Consider the following 23,680-nt stretch of genomic DNA (forward strand, 5'->3'; position numbering starts at 1 on the left):
TTTAATCAAAAGCTGGTCCAGAGCCCTAGACATGCCAATGACAGGCCAAACTATCGGCTCCATAGCTGAACCCTCCACTTCACCACCAATGGGGAGGACTTTGGGCTACACAACAGGCAGCGCCGATCAAGACAAATCCAGACTTCCAAGCAGGCTACATCACCACAAGCAGGGTGAGGAGAATCAGAGAAGGAATGATGCAAAGAAAGGAACGTCATGAATAAAACATTAGAATATTATTCTAAACTATGAATCAAAAACTCAGGCCCAGCACACCACATTCAGGCAAGGAGCGTGAAATTTACTTAAACTTCTCCGTTTCTGTTTGGTTTGGACAGTACTGTGTTATCATAGTTTTGCTGTTGTTAATACTGTGTCAACACTTTCATTACAAGCTTTAGGCTCCAGGATTTGTAAATGGACTGCAAACTTTACAAATGGAAACTGATGCTCAAATCCAGGATCCCTAGGACAGCCAGAAGAAAGCCACCATTACAGACTTCTGTGCACGTGTATAATTCACAATTAGGCTACAATTTGGGACATCAAATTAAAATGCTATTTGTCCCCTGGAGGGATTCCCAAGTGGTGTTTGAAAATGAGAAAGGTTTCAGTTGATACTGAATGTGATTCAAGAGCAAACAGGTCAAGATTATGAGAGAGGGGCACAGTACCATCATTTAGGCAACTGGAGACTGTGTGCCTGGGGTCTTCTCATGTCAACAAGGCTGCTACATTTCTATATGCAGTGTGATATTTCCCTGACGTGTTCAAGTCCCCTGAGAGTTTCTAGCCCTAGATAAGGAGGAGCAGGTCCAGAGGCATGGGTGAAGGTTGGCCTCTGATTGTCATCTTCAGGAAAGGGCTATATTGCCACCAGACATCACGGTCTCTACGAGCACCCTTGGCTTTGTCCACACAGCCTGGCCAAGCCTGGCCAGCTCCACCGCATGCCGCGGGGTGCTGAGAACAGCACATGTTCTTCTGCAGAAAGTTTCCAACTCTGCAGGTGGGTCCCGGCCAAGGAAGCCTGCGAGGAGCCAGGTGGCAAAGGGCCCGTGCTCATACCCTCCGGGCAGAGATGAGACACGTCTGCATTCTGGACTCAGCACCCCAACAACCAGCACGCGGTGGTGACACACGCAGTGGGTACTCAGCGGATGCTTGAACTGTCCCTGGTAAAACAGTCTTTTCTCCGCCTGGGAACTGAGCAAGAATGTCCCCGATAGGGAACTGACCATGTGCCAGGATCAGCATGGGAGTTTGTTTGATTTTTCTATTTTCCCACAGATGGGCCAAGGCTTTTGGCTTTGCAAGAACTCAACCTCTTCTTGCCATCAGCTGTTTTATGCTCACCAGCTCACCAGCTGAGCGAAGAATCATGAGGTCTCCCAAGTCCTTACCCATGTAACCCTCTCTCCCTTCATTCTTCCTTTTCCTGTAGCAATTCAGTTGGCCCCCAGGGTTCCAACCATCACCAGGGTCCAGCGCTTTTCATCACAGGTTGGTCTGACTTCCTCCAAGGGTGGCTTTTCCCATCCTGACCCATGGCCTCACTCTCAAATCTTAACCCTTTCCATACATCCTCGGAAAAGCATCTTGGAACCCCTACTAAGTAGGCCAGCAAAAACCTTTGCGTTCGAACCAAAGAAAATACTAAATCCATGAAGTCACTTAAGCCACGCTTCCAAAGAGAGGGAAACTCAAAATGTTTTATACAGCAACCTATAAGAAACTCATTTTGTGGGATGTTTCACATTCCAGCCCATGCTTATTCCCCCATATATTCCTGCCAGTAATATCAACCAGATGTGGCAAAGAAGTCTGCGCAGAATTGTAAAAATTACAAGCATATTCTGCAATTCCAAAGCATTGTAAAGTCACAGCTTGGTTTTCTTTCTTAAAAAAAAGAAATGTAAAAACTTTCCAAGCTGGCAGAATGTACTCAAATGTAAGTATTGCCTGATCACCTTAGAAGATTCTCCTGCTGGCCCAAAGGGCTAAAAAACTGGAAAACATAAAACCTCACTCTATCTCTGATAAATTGTAGGGAACTTAGAAAGGTACTTGCAAACATGCATTTAAGTCTATAAATTCTTCTCTTTTAATGTTTCAAGTCTTAATATCCTAGATCTCAGATACGAGCATGGGTTCATATATGTTCATATAAGCATAAAAGTACAAACCCTGACTCTTGAAAGCTTCAGAGTTCCATGACTGCTCTCTTATTCTCCCCTCCCCCTACCATTCACCTATTGTCTTTTTCAAGATGCATTTCAGCACCAGCAGCACAAAAACAGAAAAATACATAGAACTGGGGGTCAGAACAACCTGGGTTTATTCCTGGTCAGTTTCATCATCTGCACAATGGGCACAAACACACCTGCCTTGAAGGAGGGCCAAGGATGGCAAATGCATAAGGTGCGTAGCACACAGTAGGTGCTTATGAAATGTTTGGTGTCTTTTCTACTCCCCAACCTACAAAATAACAGGGTTGTACTAGATCAGTGTTTCCCAAAATATGCCCCATGGGCGGGTGACCTACACCAAAATCATCTACTTACAGAGTCAAATCCTTAGGTTCATTCCAGATCCAGTGAACAAGAGTCCTTGGGAACATGGCCCGGGAATCAGCATTTTAACTAGGACCTCAAAGGATTTTTTTTCTATAGGCCAATCTAAGAACCACTGCAGTCTGGATCCTTGCTCTGCAAAGTGTGGCCAAGTAGAAATGCAGAGTCCTTGTTCTCACCCCAGAGCTGCAGAACCAGAGTCCACATTTTAACCAGATTCCCAGGTATTTAGATATGCAGTCAAGGTTGAAAAATGCTGGTCCAGATAACTTTTACTTCTAGCCCTTTTATTCGATAGGATGAGTCTATAAGGCAATTCAAAGTATTATTCAAAGTACAATCAACTGTATGAACAAGGCCAAAGGCTTCCGTGCTCAGTTGGATAAAGTCTCAGCGAAGGGAGAACAGAAGCCTTGCCTGACTTCTTTCCCTCGCTCCAGCTTCAGGCACTACAGTGAACGCGACTCACATAAGACAGAAACCCCAAGAGTGTCAGGGTGCCCCTGCAATCCATTATCTGTCCACACGCAGACTAAAGCTGAACCCATCTTCAAGCATGTGGTGAAGCCTGCCATAAAGCGAGAGGAAGGCTGGTCTTGCCGTAGCGCCTGGGGGCTGGGGGCATGTTGGAGGAGGAAGCAGAGTTCCAGTGGGCGAGGATTCTTTCCCTAAGACTGAGGTAGCCGTGCCCCTGGAAAAAGTGAGCCCACGTCTGCAATGGTGAGGCTGGTCTCACCGTCTGCCCCTGGTCTCTGAAGGCTGGGCCAGCCCAGAAGCGGGACAGCGCTCCTGGATCCAGCTCCAGGCAGGCAGTCTCTGAAGCCCCCCTGCCCCCTCCCCCGATGGATTGGCTTTCCCCTCATCCTATTACCATTTTACCACATCAGATAACAACTCTGCTGGAAAGCTGAGTAGTATGGTTTTTGTTTTCTCCACTGGTTTTTCACTTTTATAGCACCGTTTCACATGACTGCAGAGTTTTATGGAGACACACATTGCATGCACTTATGTTTTAAAGGTTAGCGCAGAATTGGAAGACTCAGGTGGCTGCGAAAGGATCTCCGAGAAGCAGAAGGCAGAGGTACAGGATTCCAGTCATCCAACAAGGCTGGGCTCACGTAGGGCTTCAGAGATATAAAAAACTGCAGCTCTAGCTGAGCTTCTATAAGGCGGTGCTGGCATTTTAGTTACTAACTTCTTACAACTCTAGGATGGGAACTGTGGTGCGGACGTGCGCTCTGGGCTTGGGCAAGCCTGAGTTTGAATTTTAGCTTTGCCAGTGACCTTGAGCAAGCTGTCTAAATCTCTAGGACTGTTTATATCTAAATGGGGATAACGGAGTATCTAACCTCCTAAACCTGAGAACGGTGGTGCTTTAATCGCTAAGTTGTGTCTGACCCTCGGACACGACTGAGCGACCTCACTTTCACTTTTCACTTTCCTGCACTGGAGGAGGAAATGGCGACCCACTCCAGTGTTCTTGCCTGGAGAATCCCAGGGATGGCAGAGCCTGGTGGGCTGCCGTCTATGGGGTTGCAGAGTTGGACACAACTGAAGCGACTTAGCAGCAGCAGCAGCAGTGTCTGCCTCTTGAGACAGCACGGACTGTACCCCGCCAGGCTCCTCTGTCCATTCTCCAGGCCAGAGTACTAGAGAGGGTTGCCATTGCCTTCTCCAGGAGATCTTCCAGATGGAAGGACTGAATCTTGCATTGGAACCAGATTCTTTACCGACTGAGCCACCAGGAAGAGAAGCTACCTGACGCAGAGTGTCTGATTCACAGGAAATACGCAGAAAACTCTTGGGATCTACTATGTGCTCATGTGTTCAGTCATTTGTTCGAGTTCCTGCCGCCAGTACTTCAAAACGTAGCGCTATTTGGAGACTGGGTCTTTAATGAGCTCACTAAGTTGAGTGCGGCCATCGGGTGGCCCTAACACAACATGACGAGTGTCCTTGCGACAGAAGGGCGGGACATCATGGGCCAGCGTGAACAGGACAACCGCAGCAGAAGGACAAGAAGAAGACCATCGGCTGCAAGGCAAGGAGCGAGGCCTCTGGAAACCAGCCCTGCCAGCACTCAGATCTGAAACTGCCAGGCTGTAAGCTGTGAGGAAACAGATTCCTGTTATTTAAGCCATCTGGTCTGAGGTACTTCATCGTCACAGCCCCAGCAAACTAAGACAGGAGCTCTGACTAGTATCCCTGTTGTCTAGCTAATCAGCCAGAGACTGAGAAAGTGGAGGTCACTTGCCCAGGGTCAGTCAGCAGAGGGTGGGATCCAAACCCAGGTCTGGGCAGTTCCCTGACTTTTTCCTCCACTATTGGACTGCTTCAAAGAAATCCCACACGCCACAGCTAAGACTCCAAGCAGTCAAATAAATAAATATTTAAAGAAAAAACAAAAAAAGACATTAGATCACTTAGCAAAGCACAGATGTGGAAATGCAGCTTCCGGTTTGTTTGGGGATATGGGGCATGGCGCTTCCAAGCTGGTACGGTGGAACCCACCTGCCAGTGCAGGAGACGCAGAGAAGCGGGTTCAGTCCCTGGGCAGAGAAGATCCCCTAGAGGACAGCTTGGCAAACCATTCCAGTATTCTTGCCTGGAGAATCCCACGGTCAGAGGAGCCTGGTGGACTGCAGTCCACGGGGTCACAAAGAGCTGGACATGACTGGGCATGCACACAGCAAGGATGCTCATGGCTGTGTGATTGGGGCAGAGAATGATAACACGAAAGAGAGGTTCCAGCAAGCAGAAGATGACAGTCGAGGGGATGGCTCGCTCGCTGCAAGTAAGTTCCTTGAAAACTGAGGTCTCACAACTCTGGGAGGGGGGCAGCAGCCCAGTGACCTGGGGCTAAGTTGGCTGTCCACGTTTCAGATTGTTTTCAGCTGCCTGGCAATCAACTTCCCGAGTCTCTTGGAACTCCACTGACCCAAGTGAGCGACAGCAGTTTAACCCCAGCGGCATTTTTTTAAATCCGCCAAATACCTTGCAGGACTGTTTGGAGAATAACTGGGGGCCTCTGTCCTGCTGCTAGTAAAGCTGCTTCTTCAGTCAGGCTTTAAACCACTGTCAACTATGTAACAAACTCTTCTGCCATGAATCCACCGAGACCTGGGCCAGAAGGACCCCAGGGGTCTGCTCAGCCTCAGCGGGCAAAGTCAAACTCTTAAAAAGCAGTTGCGAAACTCCGTGTCCCTCTCATCCTCTTCAAAGCTCCCTAATCTGGGGAAAGGCAGACAGCTTTTAATTACTGTTTTCATCTTGTCTTTTGCTTCTTTGAAGGAATTTCTGGCAACATTAACCACTTAATTTCCAAATAACCAGAAACTTTTCACTCTTTCCCGCAGTGTATAGGTAAAAGAGAAAGCTGGAAGGAGGGGCACGAAAGGAGAAATCAGTAACCTACAGACCATATAACAGGCTGTGCTCCATCCCAGCCTCTCTGAATCAGGCCCAGAGAGGTGAAGTAACATGCCTAAGGTCACCCGGCTTGCGGGTGGCAGAGCCAGTGCGAAGGTCGGGATCGTCCCACTCCTGGTACCTCCCTCAACCCTCCTCTATTTCAGAGCCTAAACGCTTTGCCAGGTTCTCAAATGTTGACATCAGAGATGCCGAAGCCCCAGCATATGCATCATTCCTATCAGCTAGCTGGCAAAAGCTAACCATGGCCATTTTCACTGAGCGCTTTCTGTGTGCTATATTCAATGCTAAAGGTTGTCCCTGGGCTGTTTCCAAGTATATTACAAAACCCTGGAGAAGGAGGTTCTATTATAGTCTATTTTACTGATCAGCAACATGGGACCAGAGAGGTTAAGTATTAATAATCTGCCCATAGTCTCATAACAAGTAATTGGTAGTTCTTTAACACTTTTCCTTCACTGCCATCTCTTAAGATCAGCTCTGGGTCAGGAGTGAGAGAAAATAAAGAGCAGAAATACAGCTCTGACACCTGAAAATCCTATAATCTACCTCAGGATTCAGTCAGTTCAGTTGCTCAGTCGTGTCCGACTCTTTGTGACCCCATGGACTGCAGCACACTGGGCCTCCCTGTCCATCACCAACTCCCAGAGTTTACTCAAACTCATGCCCATTGAGTTGGTGATGCCATCCAACCATCTCATCCTCTGTTGTCCCCTTCTCCTCCTGCCCTCAATCTTTCCCAGCATCAGGGTCTTTTCCAAAGAGTCAGTTCTTTGCATCAGGTGGCCAAAGTATTGGAGTTTCAGCTTCAACATCAGTCCTTCCAATGAATATTTAGGACTGATTTCCTTTAGAATGGACTGGCTGGATCTCCTTGCAGTCCAAGGGACTCTAAAGCTGCAGGTTCCCCCTCAGTCAGTCTCTCTCATCAGGAAGCTTCCATAAGCCTCTTATCCTCCTCCATCAGAGGGCAGACAGACTGAAAACCTCAGGATTAGAGTGAGCTAATATTTACTGAGTGCCCAAGGTAGGACAGAGACCTTGCTGGGTGTTCTACAGACCACAGTGGTATGACCTAAGCCTCGGGGCTCTTCTGCACTCCAGGATGCTGTGGCTCGTGCTCCGTGTACCGAAGGGCAGAGTAAGAGCGTAGACATGGCGCTACTACACGCATGCCCCAAGGAATCCGACGGTGCTGCATCTGAGGGGTGTGGGTGACCAGCCAAGGTCTGATGAAAACTCTCATTTTTAGCATGCCTTCAGCTCCCCACAATAGTTAGCACAGCAGTGCAGCATGACAGAAATACTCTGCAGCAACATACATGCACTCTGTTCCCCAGTCCAGAGTACCCTGGTTGTACAACTAAACAGAGAATACTTAGGTAGATCAGATAATTCTTCTGAGCTTTAGAAGTAGATTTAATAATGATTCTCTTTGCAGAATTGCTGTGAAGGCTGAAATCTGAACACTGAGGCGGAATCAAAAGAGCTGCTGCTGCTTAGAAATATGAGATATACAGACAAGTAGTTTAAAATCCGAGCCTCAGTTTCCTCATCTATAAAATGGGCATATTGAGGCAGAGAGCTAATTGTAGGAGAATGAAGGCACAGTCTTCAGAGTCAGCTTACCCACATTTGGTTCCTGGCTCAGTCACTGAGCAACCGCATGATGCTGGGCATGTTCTTGGACCCCTCTGAGCCCCAGTTTCATGTCTGTGGAAAAGTAGTCATGGTCCCTACCCCCCGCTGTCATGAGGCGCATCAAACGAGTTGGATGTAAAGCACTCAGAAGAGCACCTGGGACGCAGTGCTCGCTACTGTCATCACCGTGAAGTGTTATTGTGAAGATCCAAGCCATCCAATGGAAGCACAGGGAACTGCACAGACTAGATGCTCAATAAACTTGCAGACATCGGCTGTGTTTAGGTTCGGGGGTCTCTCGCTCCGTCTTCTGACAACAGAATTATTCTTTCCTTTGGGAGATCCATTCCCAGGACCCACACACCATCATCGCCAAAAAACTGGTTAATCGGAGGACACCGTGTCACCAGCCTCAGGCACCTGCTCAGAGGCGGAGGTGTGACCAAGGTAAGCAACTGACTCTTAGTCCTTTTCTGCATGTCTGTTGTCAGTGACACCCTCTCCACCCTGGTTGCTAGGTCACTCCCCTCCGAGTCTCCTGCTGCTGTCTCCATCCCATGCACGCTTCCAAGGGCTGGAGAGCATGAGACGAAGTCCTGATGACACCACCACGCCCCTGGATCCAGCGGTTTCTAAACCCAGGCACAGCGGCTTCCCTGGTGGCTCAGTGGTAAAGAGTCTGCCTGCCAGTGCAGAAGACACGGGTTTGCACCCTGACTGGGAAGATCCCACATGACCCAGAGCAACTAAGTCTGTGGGCCACAACTATTGAGCCTGCGCTCTAGAGACTGCAAGCCAAGACGACCGAGACCCGCATGGCCTAGACCCTGTGCGCCACAGAAAACAATCCACTGCAGTGAGGAGCCTGCACGCCACAACAAGAGAGCAGCGCCTACTCGCCGCAACTAAGAAAAGCCCGGCCAGCAATGAAGACCCAGCACAACCAAAAATAAACGAACAGAATTACTCTAGAAAATAAAAGTAATAAATAAAGCCAACCACAGCAACCACGGGCCTTCTCACACACGTGAACTGGTGCACTCCCCTGGGGGTTAGGCTGACCTTAGCCACACTTCTGTCACTGCTGCTGCTAAGTCGCCTCAGTCGTGTCCCACTCTGTGCGACCCCATAGACAGCAGCCCACCAGGCTCCCCCGTCCCTGGGATTCTCCAGGCAAGAGCACTGGAGTGGGGTGCCATTGCCTTCTCCACTTCTGTCACTAGTTAGTAGCAATATTATAATAACATCGGATCCCAATGAATATCATTTCCCTTTCCCATCACTACATGTCTTAAAATATGACCACAGCTTTTCCAAAAGGTGTTTTTTAGATAATCATTGAATATGAAGCAGTTTTTGTCTGCAGATCTAGTAAGAGAAAGTGTGTTAGAATCGCTGCTTAACCCTCATGGCCGGCTGTGGAGGAGACAGCCACCCAGCAGCCCCATTTAGCAGTCCTTGGAGAATGGCTCGCTGTGTCTATTGAGATTCAGTGCTCTTTTAAAACAGAGCCAGTGGCATATGTATACACACTCATGATTGCACATTTATTGATTTCTAATTTGTACCCTGCTTATTTCCAAAAAGGCCCTGGAGTGGCTGACAAAATAAGACAAAGACACAAGAGGGCCATTAAGAAAAATCAAAGACCAAGCCCAGAGAGAAAAAGGGATTGCTGATTATAGCCAAAACCCAGGTTAATAAAGCTGCTTCAATGAAAAATATATACATTTAGCTCTCAGCTCTTTGGCAGCTATTCAGAGTGTGTCCTGACGGGATGGGTACAGGTCATCCTTCATGTCTGTAGCTCAACACCCAGCACAGAGCCCAGGCACCTGGGAGAAGCTTCCAGAATGAATGATGGATAAAAGATTCAAAGCTCCCTGAGTGCACTGCTCATAACCTGAGGCCTCTATCATCTATCCACCCACTCCTGAGTGCCTCTGTGTGTCACACTGGGCCTGGCCAGGAGCCTGGAGAGGAATGGACCTTTCCAACCTCTGCTCTCTGGCTTGAAGCAAAAGCTCCATGTAACAGATCACAGTTCTCATGGCAGCTCCTCGTCTCTTCAAGTCTCCCATAAAAGGAGATTAGAAACAAGTCGTGAAGATGGGAACTGCAGGAGTGGCAGCAGTTATCTCTGCTGATCATGTGTGCAGAGCACTTCAGACCCCAGAAAATGCAGGCACAGAGTAGTCTCTTTGGGTGCAGACAGCTCCTTGGGGAGGTGCGTGAATGGAAGAGGGGGTCTCTCATCATTTGCTGATGAGGACACTTAGGCACAGACGACAAAGTGGCTCCCCTGACCTCTCTCAGTCAGAAAGGGGCCATGAGGCTGCCACACAGGACTCCCCACGCCCCTGTGCTGCCTGCCTGGGCCTGCACCCTGCATCTCAGAGACCTGTTACCGCAGCCTGAAACGCCTCCTCTGCCCAGATCAAGATCGGCTCCGCCTAAAATGGGCATCTGCTGATGTCTGCGCGAAGCAGGAACCAGAGCCCTCCCCCAGCCTCCTGCAGCAGCGGGACCCTCAGACCCCACCTGCTCAAAGCTGCCTGGCAGCCCAGCCCCACAGGCACTTCTGTTTGCTGGAAAGTGATGCTGAGAGTCCAGGTGAACGGCATACAGTTTGCACGGTTTAGTTAAAAGCAGGCTGAAAGGCACAAGGTAGTGCTGAGGGGAGAGATGGCTATTAAGTGAGTGTTTAAGGAAAGAACTCTCCAGGGAAGCGGAGGGGAAAAACCAGAATGGTTCCCCATCTGCCCATTTGGTACTGCCTATTCATCTCTGCCAGATACACGCGGCACTTCATCCACCCTCACATCCATCAAGGTGGATGAAGAGTGGAAGAGTGGAAAGGGAGGCGCACTCTTTCCCACATTTAGCACAGTCAGTCGGGTAGACTGAGCAAGAGAAAGGGAGTGCCAGCCAGAGAAGATTGTGAGGAAGTCCAGGTGCACCCAAGAGAAGGCCAGCAAGACCACCGCGGCACCGAGAGACTGACTATAGTCTCTCGCCGTGTGTACAGACAGAGATACAGTTTCCTAATTCAGAACTCATTCTTAAGTGCACATGCGAACATGTGTTTCATATTTCCCAATTTATCCTGGAGCCTACATGCACCAGTGGACCGCATGCGTAGGTATTAAACATGGCCGTTGGACTGGGAATGGCGGCCACCATGCAGAAGCCTCTCCAGTAACGTCACAGTCCTCCCAGCCACGTTGTAAATCTCGCTGCTTGATTGCTAAGAAGCCAGACACTTGTTGCTCCAACCAGGAAGTTAAACCTTGGGCAAGCAATTCACCCCATAACATACACTAGTCGCCACCAGAAGGACTTTCAGATACTCAGATACAGTCATGAAGCTGTTCACTGTCGGCAATCAGCACTTGCCTAACACCCCCAGTTCGTGAATCATACTCTCCATCCGGATGTGTTTCTCCAGTTCTTGAGTATCCAAACTCTCATGCTGAATAAATACACAAAGACATCTCCAAGTCTCACCGCTTCATTATATCCTGGACCATCCCAAAGAGAAAGCAAAGTTCAAGGTGTTTCTTCCTTTCCCACACAAATCACAGACCTCCAGATCCAGAGTTCCCGGACTGGCAGTGGGAGGAAGCAGGCACAGGGCAGGAACCCTTCTAGCCAGCAAGGAGGTGAGGTTGACAGGTTTAATCCAAACCACTACCCTCCGAGACTGTCTTGTGTGAACCAACTCACCTCCAAGCCCCCGCTCAGGGCATTTCCCTGAGGTACATTCAGACCCAGGTGAAAGGATGGATTTCCTCCCTCCACGTAAAGGAGAGACGCACTAGCCTAACTCCACAGCTCTCACCGGCCACTTCAGTGACTCTCTGAAAGAAGGGAGCAGAAAAGGTGGGCCGGAGGGGAGAACAGGCACCCACACGCTGCAGCCGGGCTCCAGACGCCCACACGTGCAGACTCATTGCCAAGCTCCACGTGGTCAGGCTCCCCGCGCTAAGGCAACCACATCCTCTGTATCAGAAAATGCAAGCAAGACACAAGGCAGAGAATGCAAGTTCACTCTACTCACAGTCTGGTGAGCTTCAGGTTGCTCTGGAAAAGCAGCTCTGGGAGGACCTGGAGCTTATTCTTGTTCAGGCGCCTGAAAGGGGAAAAGAAAAAGAACACAAAGAAATGTCAAAGGACATGACACTGGACCAAGGGCACTCACAGACTCCCTCAATCAATCCATCAGCAGGCCTTACAGGCGTCTAGATCTTTCATCACGGGAAGCTCAGCACGTGGAAGGCATATTCTTTCTTGCAAAATGTGGAGTCAGGTGGGGGATAAAAGGCAAAGGGAGGTGGAAAGCGGGAACACAACATGCTTGCTGTCTCTCCCGTCCCGAGCCTCAGAGAGACGACACTCAGTGACGACAACCACATTCTTCCCCAGGAACCACAGACAGGCTTTTGAACTCGTGTCACCAATTGCTTGCTCTAAGTAGCTACTGCCAACTGATGGGATGGGCATGTGAAATGGGTCCCTAAAAATAAATAAAATGCCAGAGAGAATACTCCAGATTCTAAGTGGGTGGTGGGGGCAGGGAGGACAGACAGCAGCCATTATAGGAGCAGAGAAGAGAGTGGGCGCATCACCATGGGTTCAAGGGCCAAAATGGGCCCTTGGTACTTTCGCCTTTGTGGGCACCTTCCTCTATTTAAAAAATTAAAAATTGTATTGCATAACTATGAAAGTGAAAGTCACTCAGCTGTGTCCGACTCTTTGCTACCCCGTGGACTATACAGTCCATGGAATTCTCCAGGCAAGAATACTGGAATGCGCACCCATTCCCTCTCCAGGGGATCTTCCCAACCCAGGAATCAAACCAGGATCTCCTACATTGCAGGCGGATTGTTTACCAACTGACCTATCAGGGAAGCCCAATGTATAACTATGTTGGTATAAAAACAAATACATTAAGATTATTTAACAGTTACTTGACCTAAACACTCACTTTTTTTCTTTTAATTTTCAAAGAAATTAAATCGTCTTCATGGGTTGCTTAAAAGCGATGTTGGCCCTGGGTGCTGTCCCCACTGTGCCTAACAGGGAAGCCGGCCACTGTCTGGTGTGCAGTGGGGCTGGAGGCCAGGCCAGGAGGGACAGCCCATGTTGGATGGCAGCAGCAGAGCCAGGCTGTCCTGAGAACGGTCCACGGTAATACCCACAGTAAAGAAGGCCACCTGAGCTTCCGAGGGATGGTGAACCACTGCTGCTGCCCCCATGAGGGCTGCTTTCCCGGGAGTGTGAGGCCAGAAGGGAAAGCCTGCCCCATGCTCGGGGCTTCCCAGATGGCGCTAGTGCAGGAGATGTAAGAGACTTGGGTTCGATCCCTGGGTAGGGAAGATCCTCTGGAGGAGGGCACGGCAACCCACTCCAGTATTCTTGCCTGGAGAATCTCATAGACAGAGGAGCCTGGCAGCTTACAGTCCATGGAGTCACAAAGAGGAGGACACGACTGAAGTGACTTGGCATGCAGGCACGCTCCATGCTCACCCCCAGGCCTCTCTATCCAAATTTCATTCAGTTCAGTTCAGTCGCTCATGCATGCCTGACTCTTTGTGACCCTATGGACTGTAGCAGGCCAGGCTTCCCTGTCCATCACCAACTCCCAATGTTTACTCAAACTCATATCCATAAGTTGGTGATGCCATCCAACAGTCTCATCCTCTGTCATCCCCTTCTCCTCCTGCCTTCAATCTTTCCCAGCATCAGGTTCTTTTCAAATGAGTCAGTTTTTCGCATCAGGTGGCCAAAGTATTGGAGTTTCAGCTTCAGCATCAGTCCTTCCAATGGATATTCAGGATTGATTTCCTTTAGGATGGACTGGTTGGATCTCCTTGCAGTCCAAGGGACTCTCTAGAATCTTCTCCAACACCACAGTTCAAAAGCATCAATTCTTCTTCACTCAACTTTCTTTATGGTCCAGCTCTCACATCCATACATGACTACTGGAAAAACCATAGCTTTGACTAGATGGACCTTTGTCAGCAAATGTCATTATGCAGCCTAATCAATGAAGCCCGAACCAGTGTCCCCAAATCTCCTCAGAATCCTCAGATTCGTACTCCCCAGAGGCTCCCAGTGCAAAGACCAGTTTACAGATGGCTGAACTTCTCTGCTTAAACTATGCATGTTTGGCTATGTGGAATAACCATGTTATTCCATCTTAGAGCTAAGTGAACTGAAGAGAAGAAAAGGTGAACTTCTTCCCAGCTTCTGGCCCCAAAGCCCACACTCTCACAGTGCTCCAAGCAGCTATGATTGCTGGGGGTGGGGTCAGGATATTGTTATTTGCCCTTTTTTATTCCAGATCACAGATAAAATCTTGCGAGGGACAGGACACCAGAAGGGAGTTTACAAGGGCAAAGCATGTGGGAGAGAAGCATTTACGACCTCAGGGTGTGAGGTCCTGGTGAGAAGCGCGTGGCTCAGGCCTGAAGGGGTGCACACTCCTGACTGGAAGGGAGCCAGAGGGAAGGCTGGCAAGCGGGGCACGTAAGCTCAGGTTCCCTGCCCCACCTAACTCGCTGTGCTCTTTCCCACTTCAGCCTCAACACAGAACTGACCATCTCGGCCACTTTTAAGTGAAGTATGTTCACATCGCCGCGCAGCAGATCTCCAGAGCTTTACCATCGTGCAGAGTCGAAGCCTGTGCGCGTGAAACGACAGCAGCATGCCACCCCTCAGCGTGCCCCTGGCGGCCCCATTCTGCTGTACTCGCTGTCTCTGTGGGTTTGACCAGTGCTCTTCTCATCACCCCCAGTACCCGCTCTGTGTGTTCCCGTCACTAAAGTGGGGAGATCGGGGGTAACCCAGAGGACAGGAAGGTGAGAGGGAGTCTACCCTTAGTTTACGGCAGTTCCCGGACAGCCAGTGATAACTGAGGGGGTGCGTGTATGCTCTGTGACCCCAAGGACTGCAGCCTGTCAGCCCCCTCTGTCTGTGATAAGCCACCTTCTTATATGGATTCTTATGGGGAAGAATCCCTTAGAAGAAACGGAGTAGCCCTCACAGTCAGCAAAAGAGTCTGAAACGTGGTACTTGGATGCAATCTCAAAAAGGACAGAACGATCTCTGTTCGTTTCCAAGACAAGCCATTCAATACCACAGTAATCCAAGTCTACGCCCCAACCAAACTGTTGAAGGAGCTGAAGTTGAACGGTTCTACAAAGACCTACAAGACCTTGTAGAAGTAACACCCAAAAAGATGTCCTTTTCATTAGAGGGGACTGGAATGCAAAAGCAGGGAGTCAGGAGATACCTGGAGTACAGGCAAATTTGGCCTTGGAATACAAAATGAAGCAGGGCGAAGGCTATCAGAGTTTTGCCCAGAGAACGCAGTCAGAGCAAACACCCTCTTCCAACAACATCACGGACATCACCAGATGGTCAACACCGAAATCAGATTGATTATATTCTTTGCTGCCAAATATGGAGAAGCGCTATACAGGCAGCAAAAACAAGAACAGGAGATGACTGTGGCTCAGATCATGAACTTCTTACTGCCAAATTCAGACTGAAATTGAAGAACATAGGGAAAACCATTAGACCATTCAGCTGTGACCTAAATCAAATTCCTTACGATTATACAGTGGAAGTGACAAACAGATTCAAGGGATTAGACCTGATAGAGAGAGTGCCTGAAGCACTATAAACACAGGTTTATGATATTGTACAGGAGGCAGTGATCAAGACCATCCCCAAGAAAAAGAAATGCAAAAAGGCAAAATAGTTGTCTGAGGAGGCCTTACAAATAGCTGAGAGAAGAAGAGAAGCTAAAGGCAAAGGAGAAAAGGAAAGCTATACCCATTTGAATACACAGTTCCAAAGAATAGCAAGGAGAGATAAGAAAGCCTTCCTCAGTGATCAGTGCAAAGAAATAGAGGAAAACATTAGAATGGGAAAAACTAGAAATATCTTCAAGAAAAATAGAGATACCAAGGGAACATTTAATGCAAAGATGGGTACAATAAAGGACAGAAATGGGATGGACCTAACAGAAGCAGAAGATATTAAGAAGAGGTGGAAAGAATACACGGAAGAACTGTACAAAAAAGATCTTCACGACCCAGATAATCACGATGGTGTGATCACTCACCTAGAGACAGATATACTGGAATGCAAAGTCAAGTGGGCCTTAGGAAGCATCATTATGAACAAAGCTAGTGGAGGTGATGGAATTCCAGTTGAGCTGTTTCAAATCCTGAAAGATGATGCTGTGAAAGTGCTGCACTCAATATGCCACCACATTTGGAAAACTCAGCAGTGGCCACAGGACTGGAAAAGGTCTGTTTTCATTCCAATCCCAAAGAAAGGCAATGCCAAAGAATGCTCAAACTACCACACAATTGCACTCATCTCACATGCTAGCAAAGTAATGCTCCATATTCTCCAAGCCAGGCTTCAACAGTATGTGAACCATGAACATTCACATGTGCAAGCTGGATTTAGACAAGGTAGAGAGACCAGAGATCAAATTGCCAATATCTGCTGGATCATTGAAAAAGCAAGAGAGTTCCAGAAAAATATCTACTTCTGCTTTACTGACTATGCCAAAGCTTTTGACTATGTGGATCGCAACACACTGTGGAAAATTCTTCAAGACATGGGAATACCAGACCACCTGACCTGCTTCCTGAGAAATCTGTATGCAGGTCAAGAAACAACAGTTAGAATTGGACATGGAACAACAGATTGGTTCCAAATAGGAAAAGGAGTACGTCAAGGCTGTATATTGTCACCCTGCTTATTTAATTTATATGCAGAGTACATCCTATGAAACGCCAGCCTGGATGAAGCACAAGCTGGAATCAAGATTGCTGGGAGAAATCTCAATAACCTCAGATATACAGATGACAGAACCCTTATGGCAGAAAGCGAAGAAGAACTAAAGAGCCTCTTGATGAAAGGGAAAGAGGAGAGTGAAAAAGTTGGCTTAAATTCAACATTCAGAAAACTAACATCATGGCATATGGTCCCATCACTTCATGGCAAATAGATGGGAAACAATGGAAACAGTGACAGACTTTATTTTGGGGGGCTCCAAAATCACTGCAGCCATGAAATTAAAAGACACTTGCTCCTTTGGAGAAAAGCTATGACCAAACGAGACAGCATATTAAAAAGCAAAGGCACTACTTTGCTAACAAAGGTCCATCTAATCAAAGCTCTGTTTTTTCCAGTAGTCACGTATGGATGTGAAAGCTGGACTATAACGAAAGCTGAGCGAAGAAAAACTGATGCTTCTGAATTGTGGTGTTGGAGAAGACTCTTGAGAGTCTCTTGGACTGCAAGAAGATCCAACACCAGTCAATCCTAAAGGAAATTAGTCCTGAATATCCACTGGAAGGACTGATGCTGAAGCTGAAACTCCAATACTTTGGCCGCCTGATGCGAAGAACTGACTCACTGGAAAAGACCCTGATGCTGGGAAAGGTCGAAGGCTGGAGGAGAAGGGGACGACAGAGGGTGAGACGGTTGGGTGGCATCACTGACTCAACAGACATGAGTCTGAGCAAGCTCCAGGAGATGGTGAGGGACAGCGAGGCCTGGCGTGCCACAGTCCATGGCGCTGGAAAGAGTCGGACATGACTGAGCCACTGAACTGAACTGAACATGGAAAAGCACTGGCCCCAGAGAAGGCGTGGTGCTTTGACTCTGGGATCGGCCAGACTAGGTTCCGGTCTGGCTCTATCATCTTCTCGCCATAGGACCTTGGGGTAGTTACCTCGCTACTTAAGCCTCAGTTTTCCACCTGCAAAATGACTCTACTCAGTGGGTTACAGTAAATCCTGACACAGTGCCTGTAAAAGCATGTGGCTCTGCAGTGAGAGCATGGCACAATCAAAATGAGCTGCTTTATAACTCTGTGTCAGATGCCGCGCTACATGCTGGAAGGGTAGGATCTCGGGTAGTGCAGCTCAGAAACTGGGGTCACTACTAGCAGCATCTTACGGATAAAGGATATCAAGGAACTTCCCTGGTGGCCCCGTGGTTAAGAATCCGCCTGCCAATGCACAGAACACAGGTTTGATCCCTGCTCTAGGAAGACTCCACGTGGTACAAGACGCCTAAGCCCATGAGCTGCAAAAAGAAAAGCCACTGCAATGAAAAGCTCACACGCTGCAACTTGAGAGCAGCCCCGACTTTAAGCACCTGGAGTAAGCCTGCACGCAGTCAGCAACAAATAGACAGATTCCGCAGAGTTCTCCAGGCCAGCAGACTGGAGTGGGTAGCCCTCCCCTTCTCCAGGGGACCTTCCCAATCCAGGGTTCAAATCCAGGTCTCCCACATTGCAGGCGGATTCTTTATCAGCTGAGCCACCAGGGAAGCCCAGGAATACTGGAGTGAGTAGCTTATCCCTTCTCCGGTGAATCTTCCCAACCCAGCAATCGACGCGAGAACTCCTGCATTGCAGGCGGATTATTTACCAGCTGAGCTACCAGGGAAGCCAGACAGATGGATAAAGGATGTCAACACATGCAGAGGTGAAGCCCATTCTGCAAGACCACTGTGATAGGAAATGGTGGAGGCAGGATGCTGATTGACCCTAGCGGTCTGCCTCCAGCGCCTGGTTCTAAATCACTGGGGTTACTGGAAGCCTCTCTATCCGTCACAACTCCCTTTCCCCCATCCTGCCCTTTTATCCCCTTCTTGTCTTTTTGGCTCTGCTTCCTTTCATCCAGGGTGGCCACCTCCTCCGCCCCTGCCCAGACCACCATCCGCCCTAAGGACACTCCCCTCCCTGAGGAGGATTCTCCTGGGTCCCCGAGGTCAGCAGTGGCTTCCAGGTAGGTCTGTCTGGAGCCCTCCTCTACATCCACAGCGGCACAAAGCCTGGTGAGAGTTACACCCAGACAGCCCATGCACCCATCCAGGCCAAAGTCTTGAAATCTGGCCCACCACAGCCTGCAGTGAGGAGGGTATTGAGTGTGCTCAAAGCTCAAAACCAGAGTTGAAGCTAAAAATAAAACCAGCTTGGCTCTGAGGCTCCAGGAAGGGAAGGAATCGTTTTCAGTTCTTTGCTGGTATTTGCGGCTGGACAAAAATAAAAACACAACCAAATTTAGCCAATTGTGCGCTGCCTGCTGCTTCGTAAACCCTGAATGAGGATTCCAGGGCGGCTGGGCTGGGCTCTCCTTCCTTTAAAAGCCTCAGGGTCTTTCTGCTTTGGCTTGGGCAGGCCACACGCTTGTTCTCTGTTATCAAGGGGAGCTCGATACAGTTCTAGTTCATCCCATCCTGGGATTTATTCATTCTTATTTAGAGACCCGAGTTGGTCTGAAAGGTCTTACTCAAAGAGCTGATGAAGCCTCCAGGCTGCATAAGGTGCACTTCTCATGTGGCTGCTTTAAGAGCAGTTCCTGACAGGAAAATGAACAGAGGGAAACAGGTCTTTCTCCTGCCAGAGGGACAGATAAGCGCTGGGCTGCAGACAGCGGCTATTGGCCTCCATGCCCTCCATCACTCACGCCATCTGCTGCTCTGTCACCTGGGGCCAGAGGTAGACAGCTGCCACAGCTCAAACTGGAAATAAACCTGTGATGCCTGAATGGTGCAAAGGACCGAATGGGACCCGCATGAGGGCAGGCCTGAGGAGGTCAGCAGACAAGACGTGGGCCCGGCCAGTGATCAGTCAAGTCCACCTGATGTCTTCTCTTCCTCTAAGATCAACATTCCTTTTCAGCTTTCCTGCTGGAACAATGGGAGCATCAGGGTCAAGAAGTCCACGGGCTGCCAGCTGCAAGGTCATTCTGTTTTTCAGCCTGAACTGTGAAGCCCCAAGAAACAGTCTTGGCTTTGTGGTACCACTGATGGCCTTCTTGGAAGAACCTGGGTGTAAGATCTGATTAGAGATTTTTTTCCACCTTATTGAATTCTTTCATTTGTCTGTCCATTAAACCCATCCAATCACTAGTTTATCCATTCATAAAACCAGCCTCTACCCCTATGTCTGTCCATCCGTCCATCCATCTATCCATCCATCCATCTTCCCAGTCATTTTTCAATATGAACACACAAAGATGAGCATGACACGGTCCCTTCCTGTATCTGCATGAATAAGATGTAGATGAAGAAGGATACCAGATGCTAGTGAAGGAGACTTGACGTGGAAACAAAAGTCTGCAGCACGATCTTGTGAGCAACGCTACCGTGGGGGCACAAGAGGAGGAGCAGCTGACCCAGACCTGGGACAGGAAGGCTTCCCGAAGAAACTGGTTTGGAGTTTTTGTTTGCTTGTTTGAAGCATAATTTTGACTCTTCAGGAGACAGGGACAACGGGTTCTAGGCTTTGAGAGCAGTATGAGCATGGAGGGCCAGGAGACCGAGGAGCAGCTTTTGGGAAACAGGGCTGCACGCAGAGACTAGATGGCCCGAGAAACACAAGGGGTGACGCTCCAGGGCTCAGCAGAGGCCATATTAACGAGGGTCCTTGCGGGCCATGAGAAAGGACTTGGGCTTGGCTGTGTACTGAGAGTCAGGGGGAGCCACAGATGGAGTCTGAGCAAGGGAATGGCCATTTGTTTTAGATTTTAACAAGTTATCTTGAGTAGCAGTACGGAGAAGGCAATGGCACCCCACTCCAGTACTCTTGCCTGGAAAATCCCATGGACAGAGGAGCCTGGTGGGCTGCAGTCCATGGGGTCGCTGAGGGTCACAAAAGACTGAGCGACTTCACTTTCACTTGTCACTTTCATGTATTGGAGAAGGAAATGGCAACGCACTCCAGTGTTCTTGCCTGGAGAATCCCAGGGACGGGGGAGCCTGGTGGGCTGCCGTCTATGGGGTCGCACAGAGTCGGACACAACTGAAGTGACTTCGCAGCAGCAGCTTGAGTAGCAGTAAGCCTGGTTTGAAAAAGGGTGGAATCAGAAGCAAGGCGAGCAATTAAGAGGGCTCCTGAGTAATCGCTGTGGCTGTGTGAGGCCCTGGGTAGGGGAGGAGCCACACTGGAGTGGAGGAGAGAGATCGGAGGTTTCAGCCATAGGGTTTTGAGAGTGAATGCATATGAGGGGCACAGGAGTGAAGGGGTTAAAAGTGGCCCCAGGGACTCCCACTTGGGTAACTGATTAATCAAAATGACCAATTAGTGCTAAAAACAATAGAGATGAGAGGACCATCACACAGAAGGGACTATGTTCAGATTCAGTATTTCTAAACTACTGGGATCCGTCAAATAATTTTGACAGCTAGTGGCAGTAGCTGGTAATAACACAAAGACCATGAGTCAGGCATTGTACAAGGGGCTTCCCATGTCCAGTTCATATAACTCCCCACAGAATAACTTCAAGAGTAGTACTAGCCGTCACCCTATAATAATGAAACAAAGGCCTAAGAAGGTTAAGCCACCTGCCCAGAGCCAAACTCAGTCAAAATGATGGTGATGGACTTGAACACAGATGTGTGTACTTGGTCTCCCAGTTGTGTCCGACTCTTTTTGATCCTTTGGACTGTAGCCCGCCAGGCTCCTATGTCCAGGGGATTTTCCAGACAAGAATACCAGAGTGGGTTGCCATTTCCTCCTCCAGGGGATCGTCCTGAGCCAGGGATTAAACCCACATTTACCTAATGCCAAACCTGTGCTCTTAACTACCATGGATAATGATGGTATTTAATTTACCCTCATTATAGACTGTCAAGACTTATTACCTCGTGTGTGAGTCTCATCTTCCCATTAAGTTCTAAAGGTCCTTACATGGGAAATATGTCTAATATCTGCTCAGTGACCCACTGTGAGCCATATAACCCCAGGGATACAAGGGAGCTTTTAGCAAGGGCCTCTTGAATTTCAGGAATAAGTCATAAACTGGGAATGGTCAATTTAGGGAACCTGAAAAATCAATAGCTTTTCTGGGCTGGGTGAAGGGATCCTGTTTACAGGTGAACAAGACTCCCGGAAGATCTAATTGCTTGAGTCTGTCTGCTTCCAGAATCTTCTTGGAGACGCAGCTTCCAGAGTCAGCTGCCTCACTACTGACCTACTATGCAGAAAGGCAGGAGAGGATGGGGCCAGGGCAGCCTCTTAGTGGGTGCAGGATAGATGAGAGGCCTCCAGGCCAGAAGCAAGCAGGCTCAGCAGCAGCAGGCCCCAGCACCCACAGGATGCCTCCCCTTTCTTCTGGAGGTGTGGAATGTTCAGCTGCTCAGCTAAGGCCGGAGGGAGGAAGGAAGTCAGTGTGCTAATTCCCAAAGGTCATGAGACTCTTGGCTTTAGTAATGAAATCAATTGAATCCCCTTCTCCAGGCACTTTCCTAGGCAGGCTGGATGGCTTCCAGGTCTTCTGGTGTTTTCAGAAACACCAACAAGAGCCAAAGCGGCTTTGCTATTTGGAGCAGAAGCTCCAGCCCTCCGCCAGGGGAGGAGGAGACATCCTGGCAGAACCTACAAGAAGGGCAGAACCCACGAGGAGGGCAGAACCAAATTCAGAGGCTTCAAACCCCATGAGGATGGACAGGTGCCACTCTATATATCAGGGGAACTCCTCAGCAGAGCAGAGTCAAGAGCAGAGAAGCCTAAATAGGGCTTGTTTCCACAGAGATTCACTGTAGCCACTGATGGCCTCATATTTTCTTGGTTTCCTCCCCTGCCCACCACATCAAATTCAGGTTTTTTCTTGCTATGCAAATTTCATAATGCAAATTGGATATAACCTGATCAGTTCAGCAAGAAACATGATCTGTGCTAACTGCTGACTTACAGCACTGTCCGGATCAGAGGGTCCCTGCACACTTAAGAGGAAAGCCAGTTTCAACACCCAGGAGCCACTCTGGTTAGTGACTGACTGTTCTCTGCCACTAGGATTTTCATCTTTTTTAATAATGTCTTTTTCTAAAAAGACAGTTTGTGGTGGGGGAGTGGGGGGGGGGGGCAGGTGGGTAGCAGCTTTACTGAGCTCTAACAGGGCTTCCTTTTTAATAGCATTCCTGGACCAAGCCACAATTTAATTTCATGGTTTGGAAGCCAGTTGACCTGAATCTTGTCTTCCATGGAATTCAGCATTTGCTCAATGACATTTAGGTTGACTTCTGTCAGTTTTGAAAATCTGTTATTTTTAGTTGGTAACTTCAAAATGTCCTAATAGCAATTAAAAACCTTTACTTTTGACATTTCTGTAAAAGAAACAACTTTGTCATCCTAGTCTAAAACTCTTGCCCTAAGCAGTTTTTTCCCCACTGAGTTGTTTAAGAGAAACCTTTTTTTTTTTTTTGAATAGCTTTAAATTTATTTTAGGAACACAATTATTATGTAATAGTAAAACTTGAACCTTGTGAGATACCCAAGAGGGCATCTGTGACAGGCTTTGCAGTGTACCGCAAAGGCTTGCTAAATGGTAGCTCTTATGGCCCCTGTTGTTTTCATTATCATCATTCCTAGATACCCCAGGAGGTCAGAAATAGGGGAGATTTATTTCTCCTTCATAGATGACTGTATTGGTCAACAAGGCTATTAAGAGTAACAAATGAACTCCACAATCTCATTGCATTAACACAACAGACATGGATTTCACACTCACATAAAAGCTTGCTTCGTCTTGAAAATAACACAGTATGTTGGGGAAGAGTGGGAGGGAGGAGCTTCAACAGGTCTTCAGTTCCTTGACCTCATAGTAACTAATATCACTTCTCTCAGTCTACTGGCCAGAACTAGTCACATGGCCAGACCTAACCACAAAAGAAGACAGGAAATCTACAGGGACACTTGGGTATTTGGTGAGAACTATCACAATAAGCAACTCATATTGAATTCAAAGCAACAATAATGATCTCTTTGATCTTGTTCTTCCTTCTTTCCTTTTTTCCTATCAATGCCAGGCCCTTACAGTGTGCTAACTACAGCGGGAGGTGCTTAAAAGCATTATCTTAGTTCATCCTTAAAGTGACACTTTTATTGTCAGTATCTTACACAAGGAAACTGAGGGGCAGAGAGGTTATGGAGCTTGTTTAAAGTCACACAGCTGATAAGGTTTGGATAGAAGTCTCTCTGGCAGGAAAGCCTGTGT

At 48.4% G+C, this 23,680-nt stretch overlaps 1 protein-coding gene across 1 annotated transcript in view; it reads right to left on the reverse strand.

Moving 5' to 3' along the window:
- The window catches only part of SLIT3 (slit guidance ligand 3), a 723,236-nt gene that overhangs the window by 581,128 nt on the left and 118,428 nt on the right, over positions 1-23,680 (reverse strand). The window contains exon 4 of the mRNA XM_027979969.2: positions 11,704-11,775. Within this exon, the coding sequence (XP_027835770.1) occupies positions 11,704-11,775 (72 nt within the window). The remainder of the gene's footprint in view (positions 1-11,703; positions 11,776-23,680) is intronic.

Source organism: Ovis aries, chromosome 16 (genome assembly GCF_016772045.2).
Source record: "Ovis aries strain OAR_USU_Benz2616 breed Rambouillet chromosome 16, ARS-UI_Ramb_v3.0, whole genome shotgun sequence".
Lineage (NCBI taxonomy): Eukaryota > Metazoa > Chordata > Mammalia > Artiodactyla > Bovidae > Ovis > Ovis aries.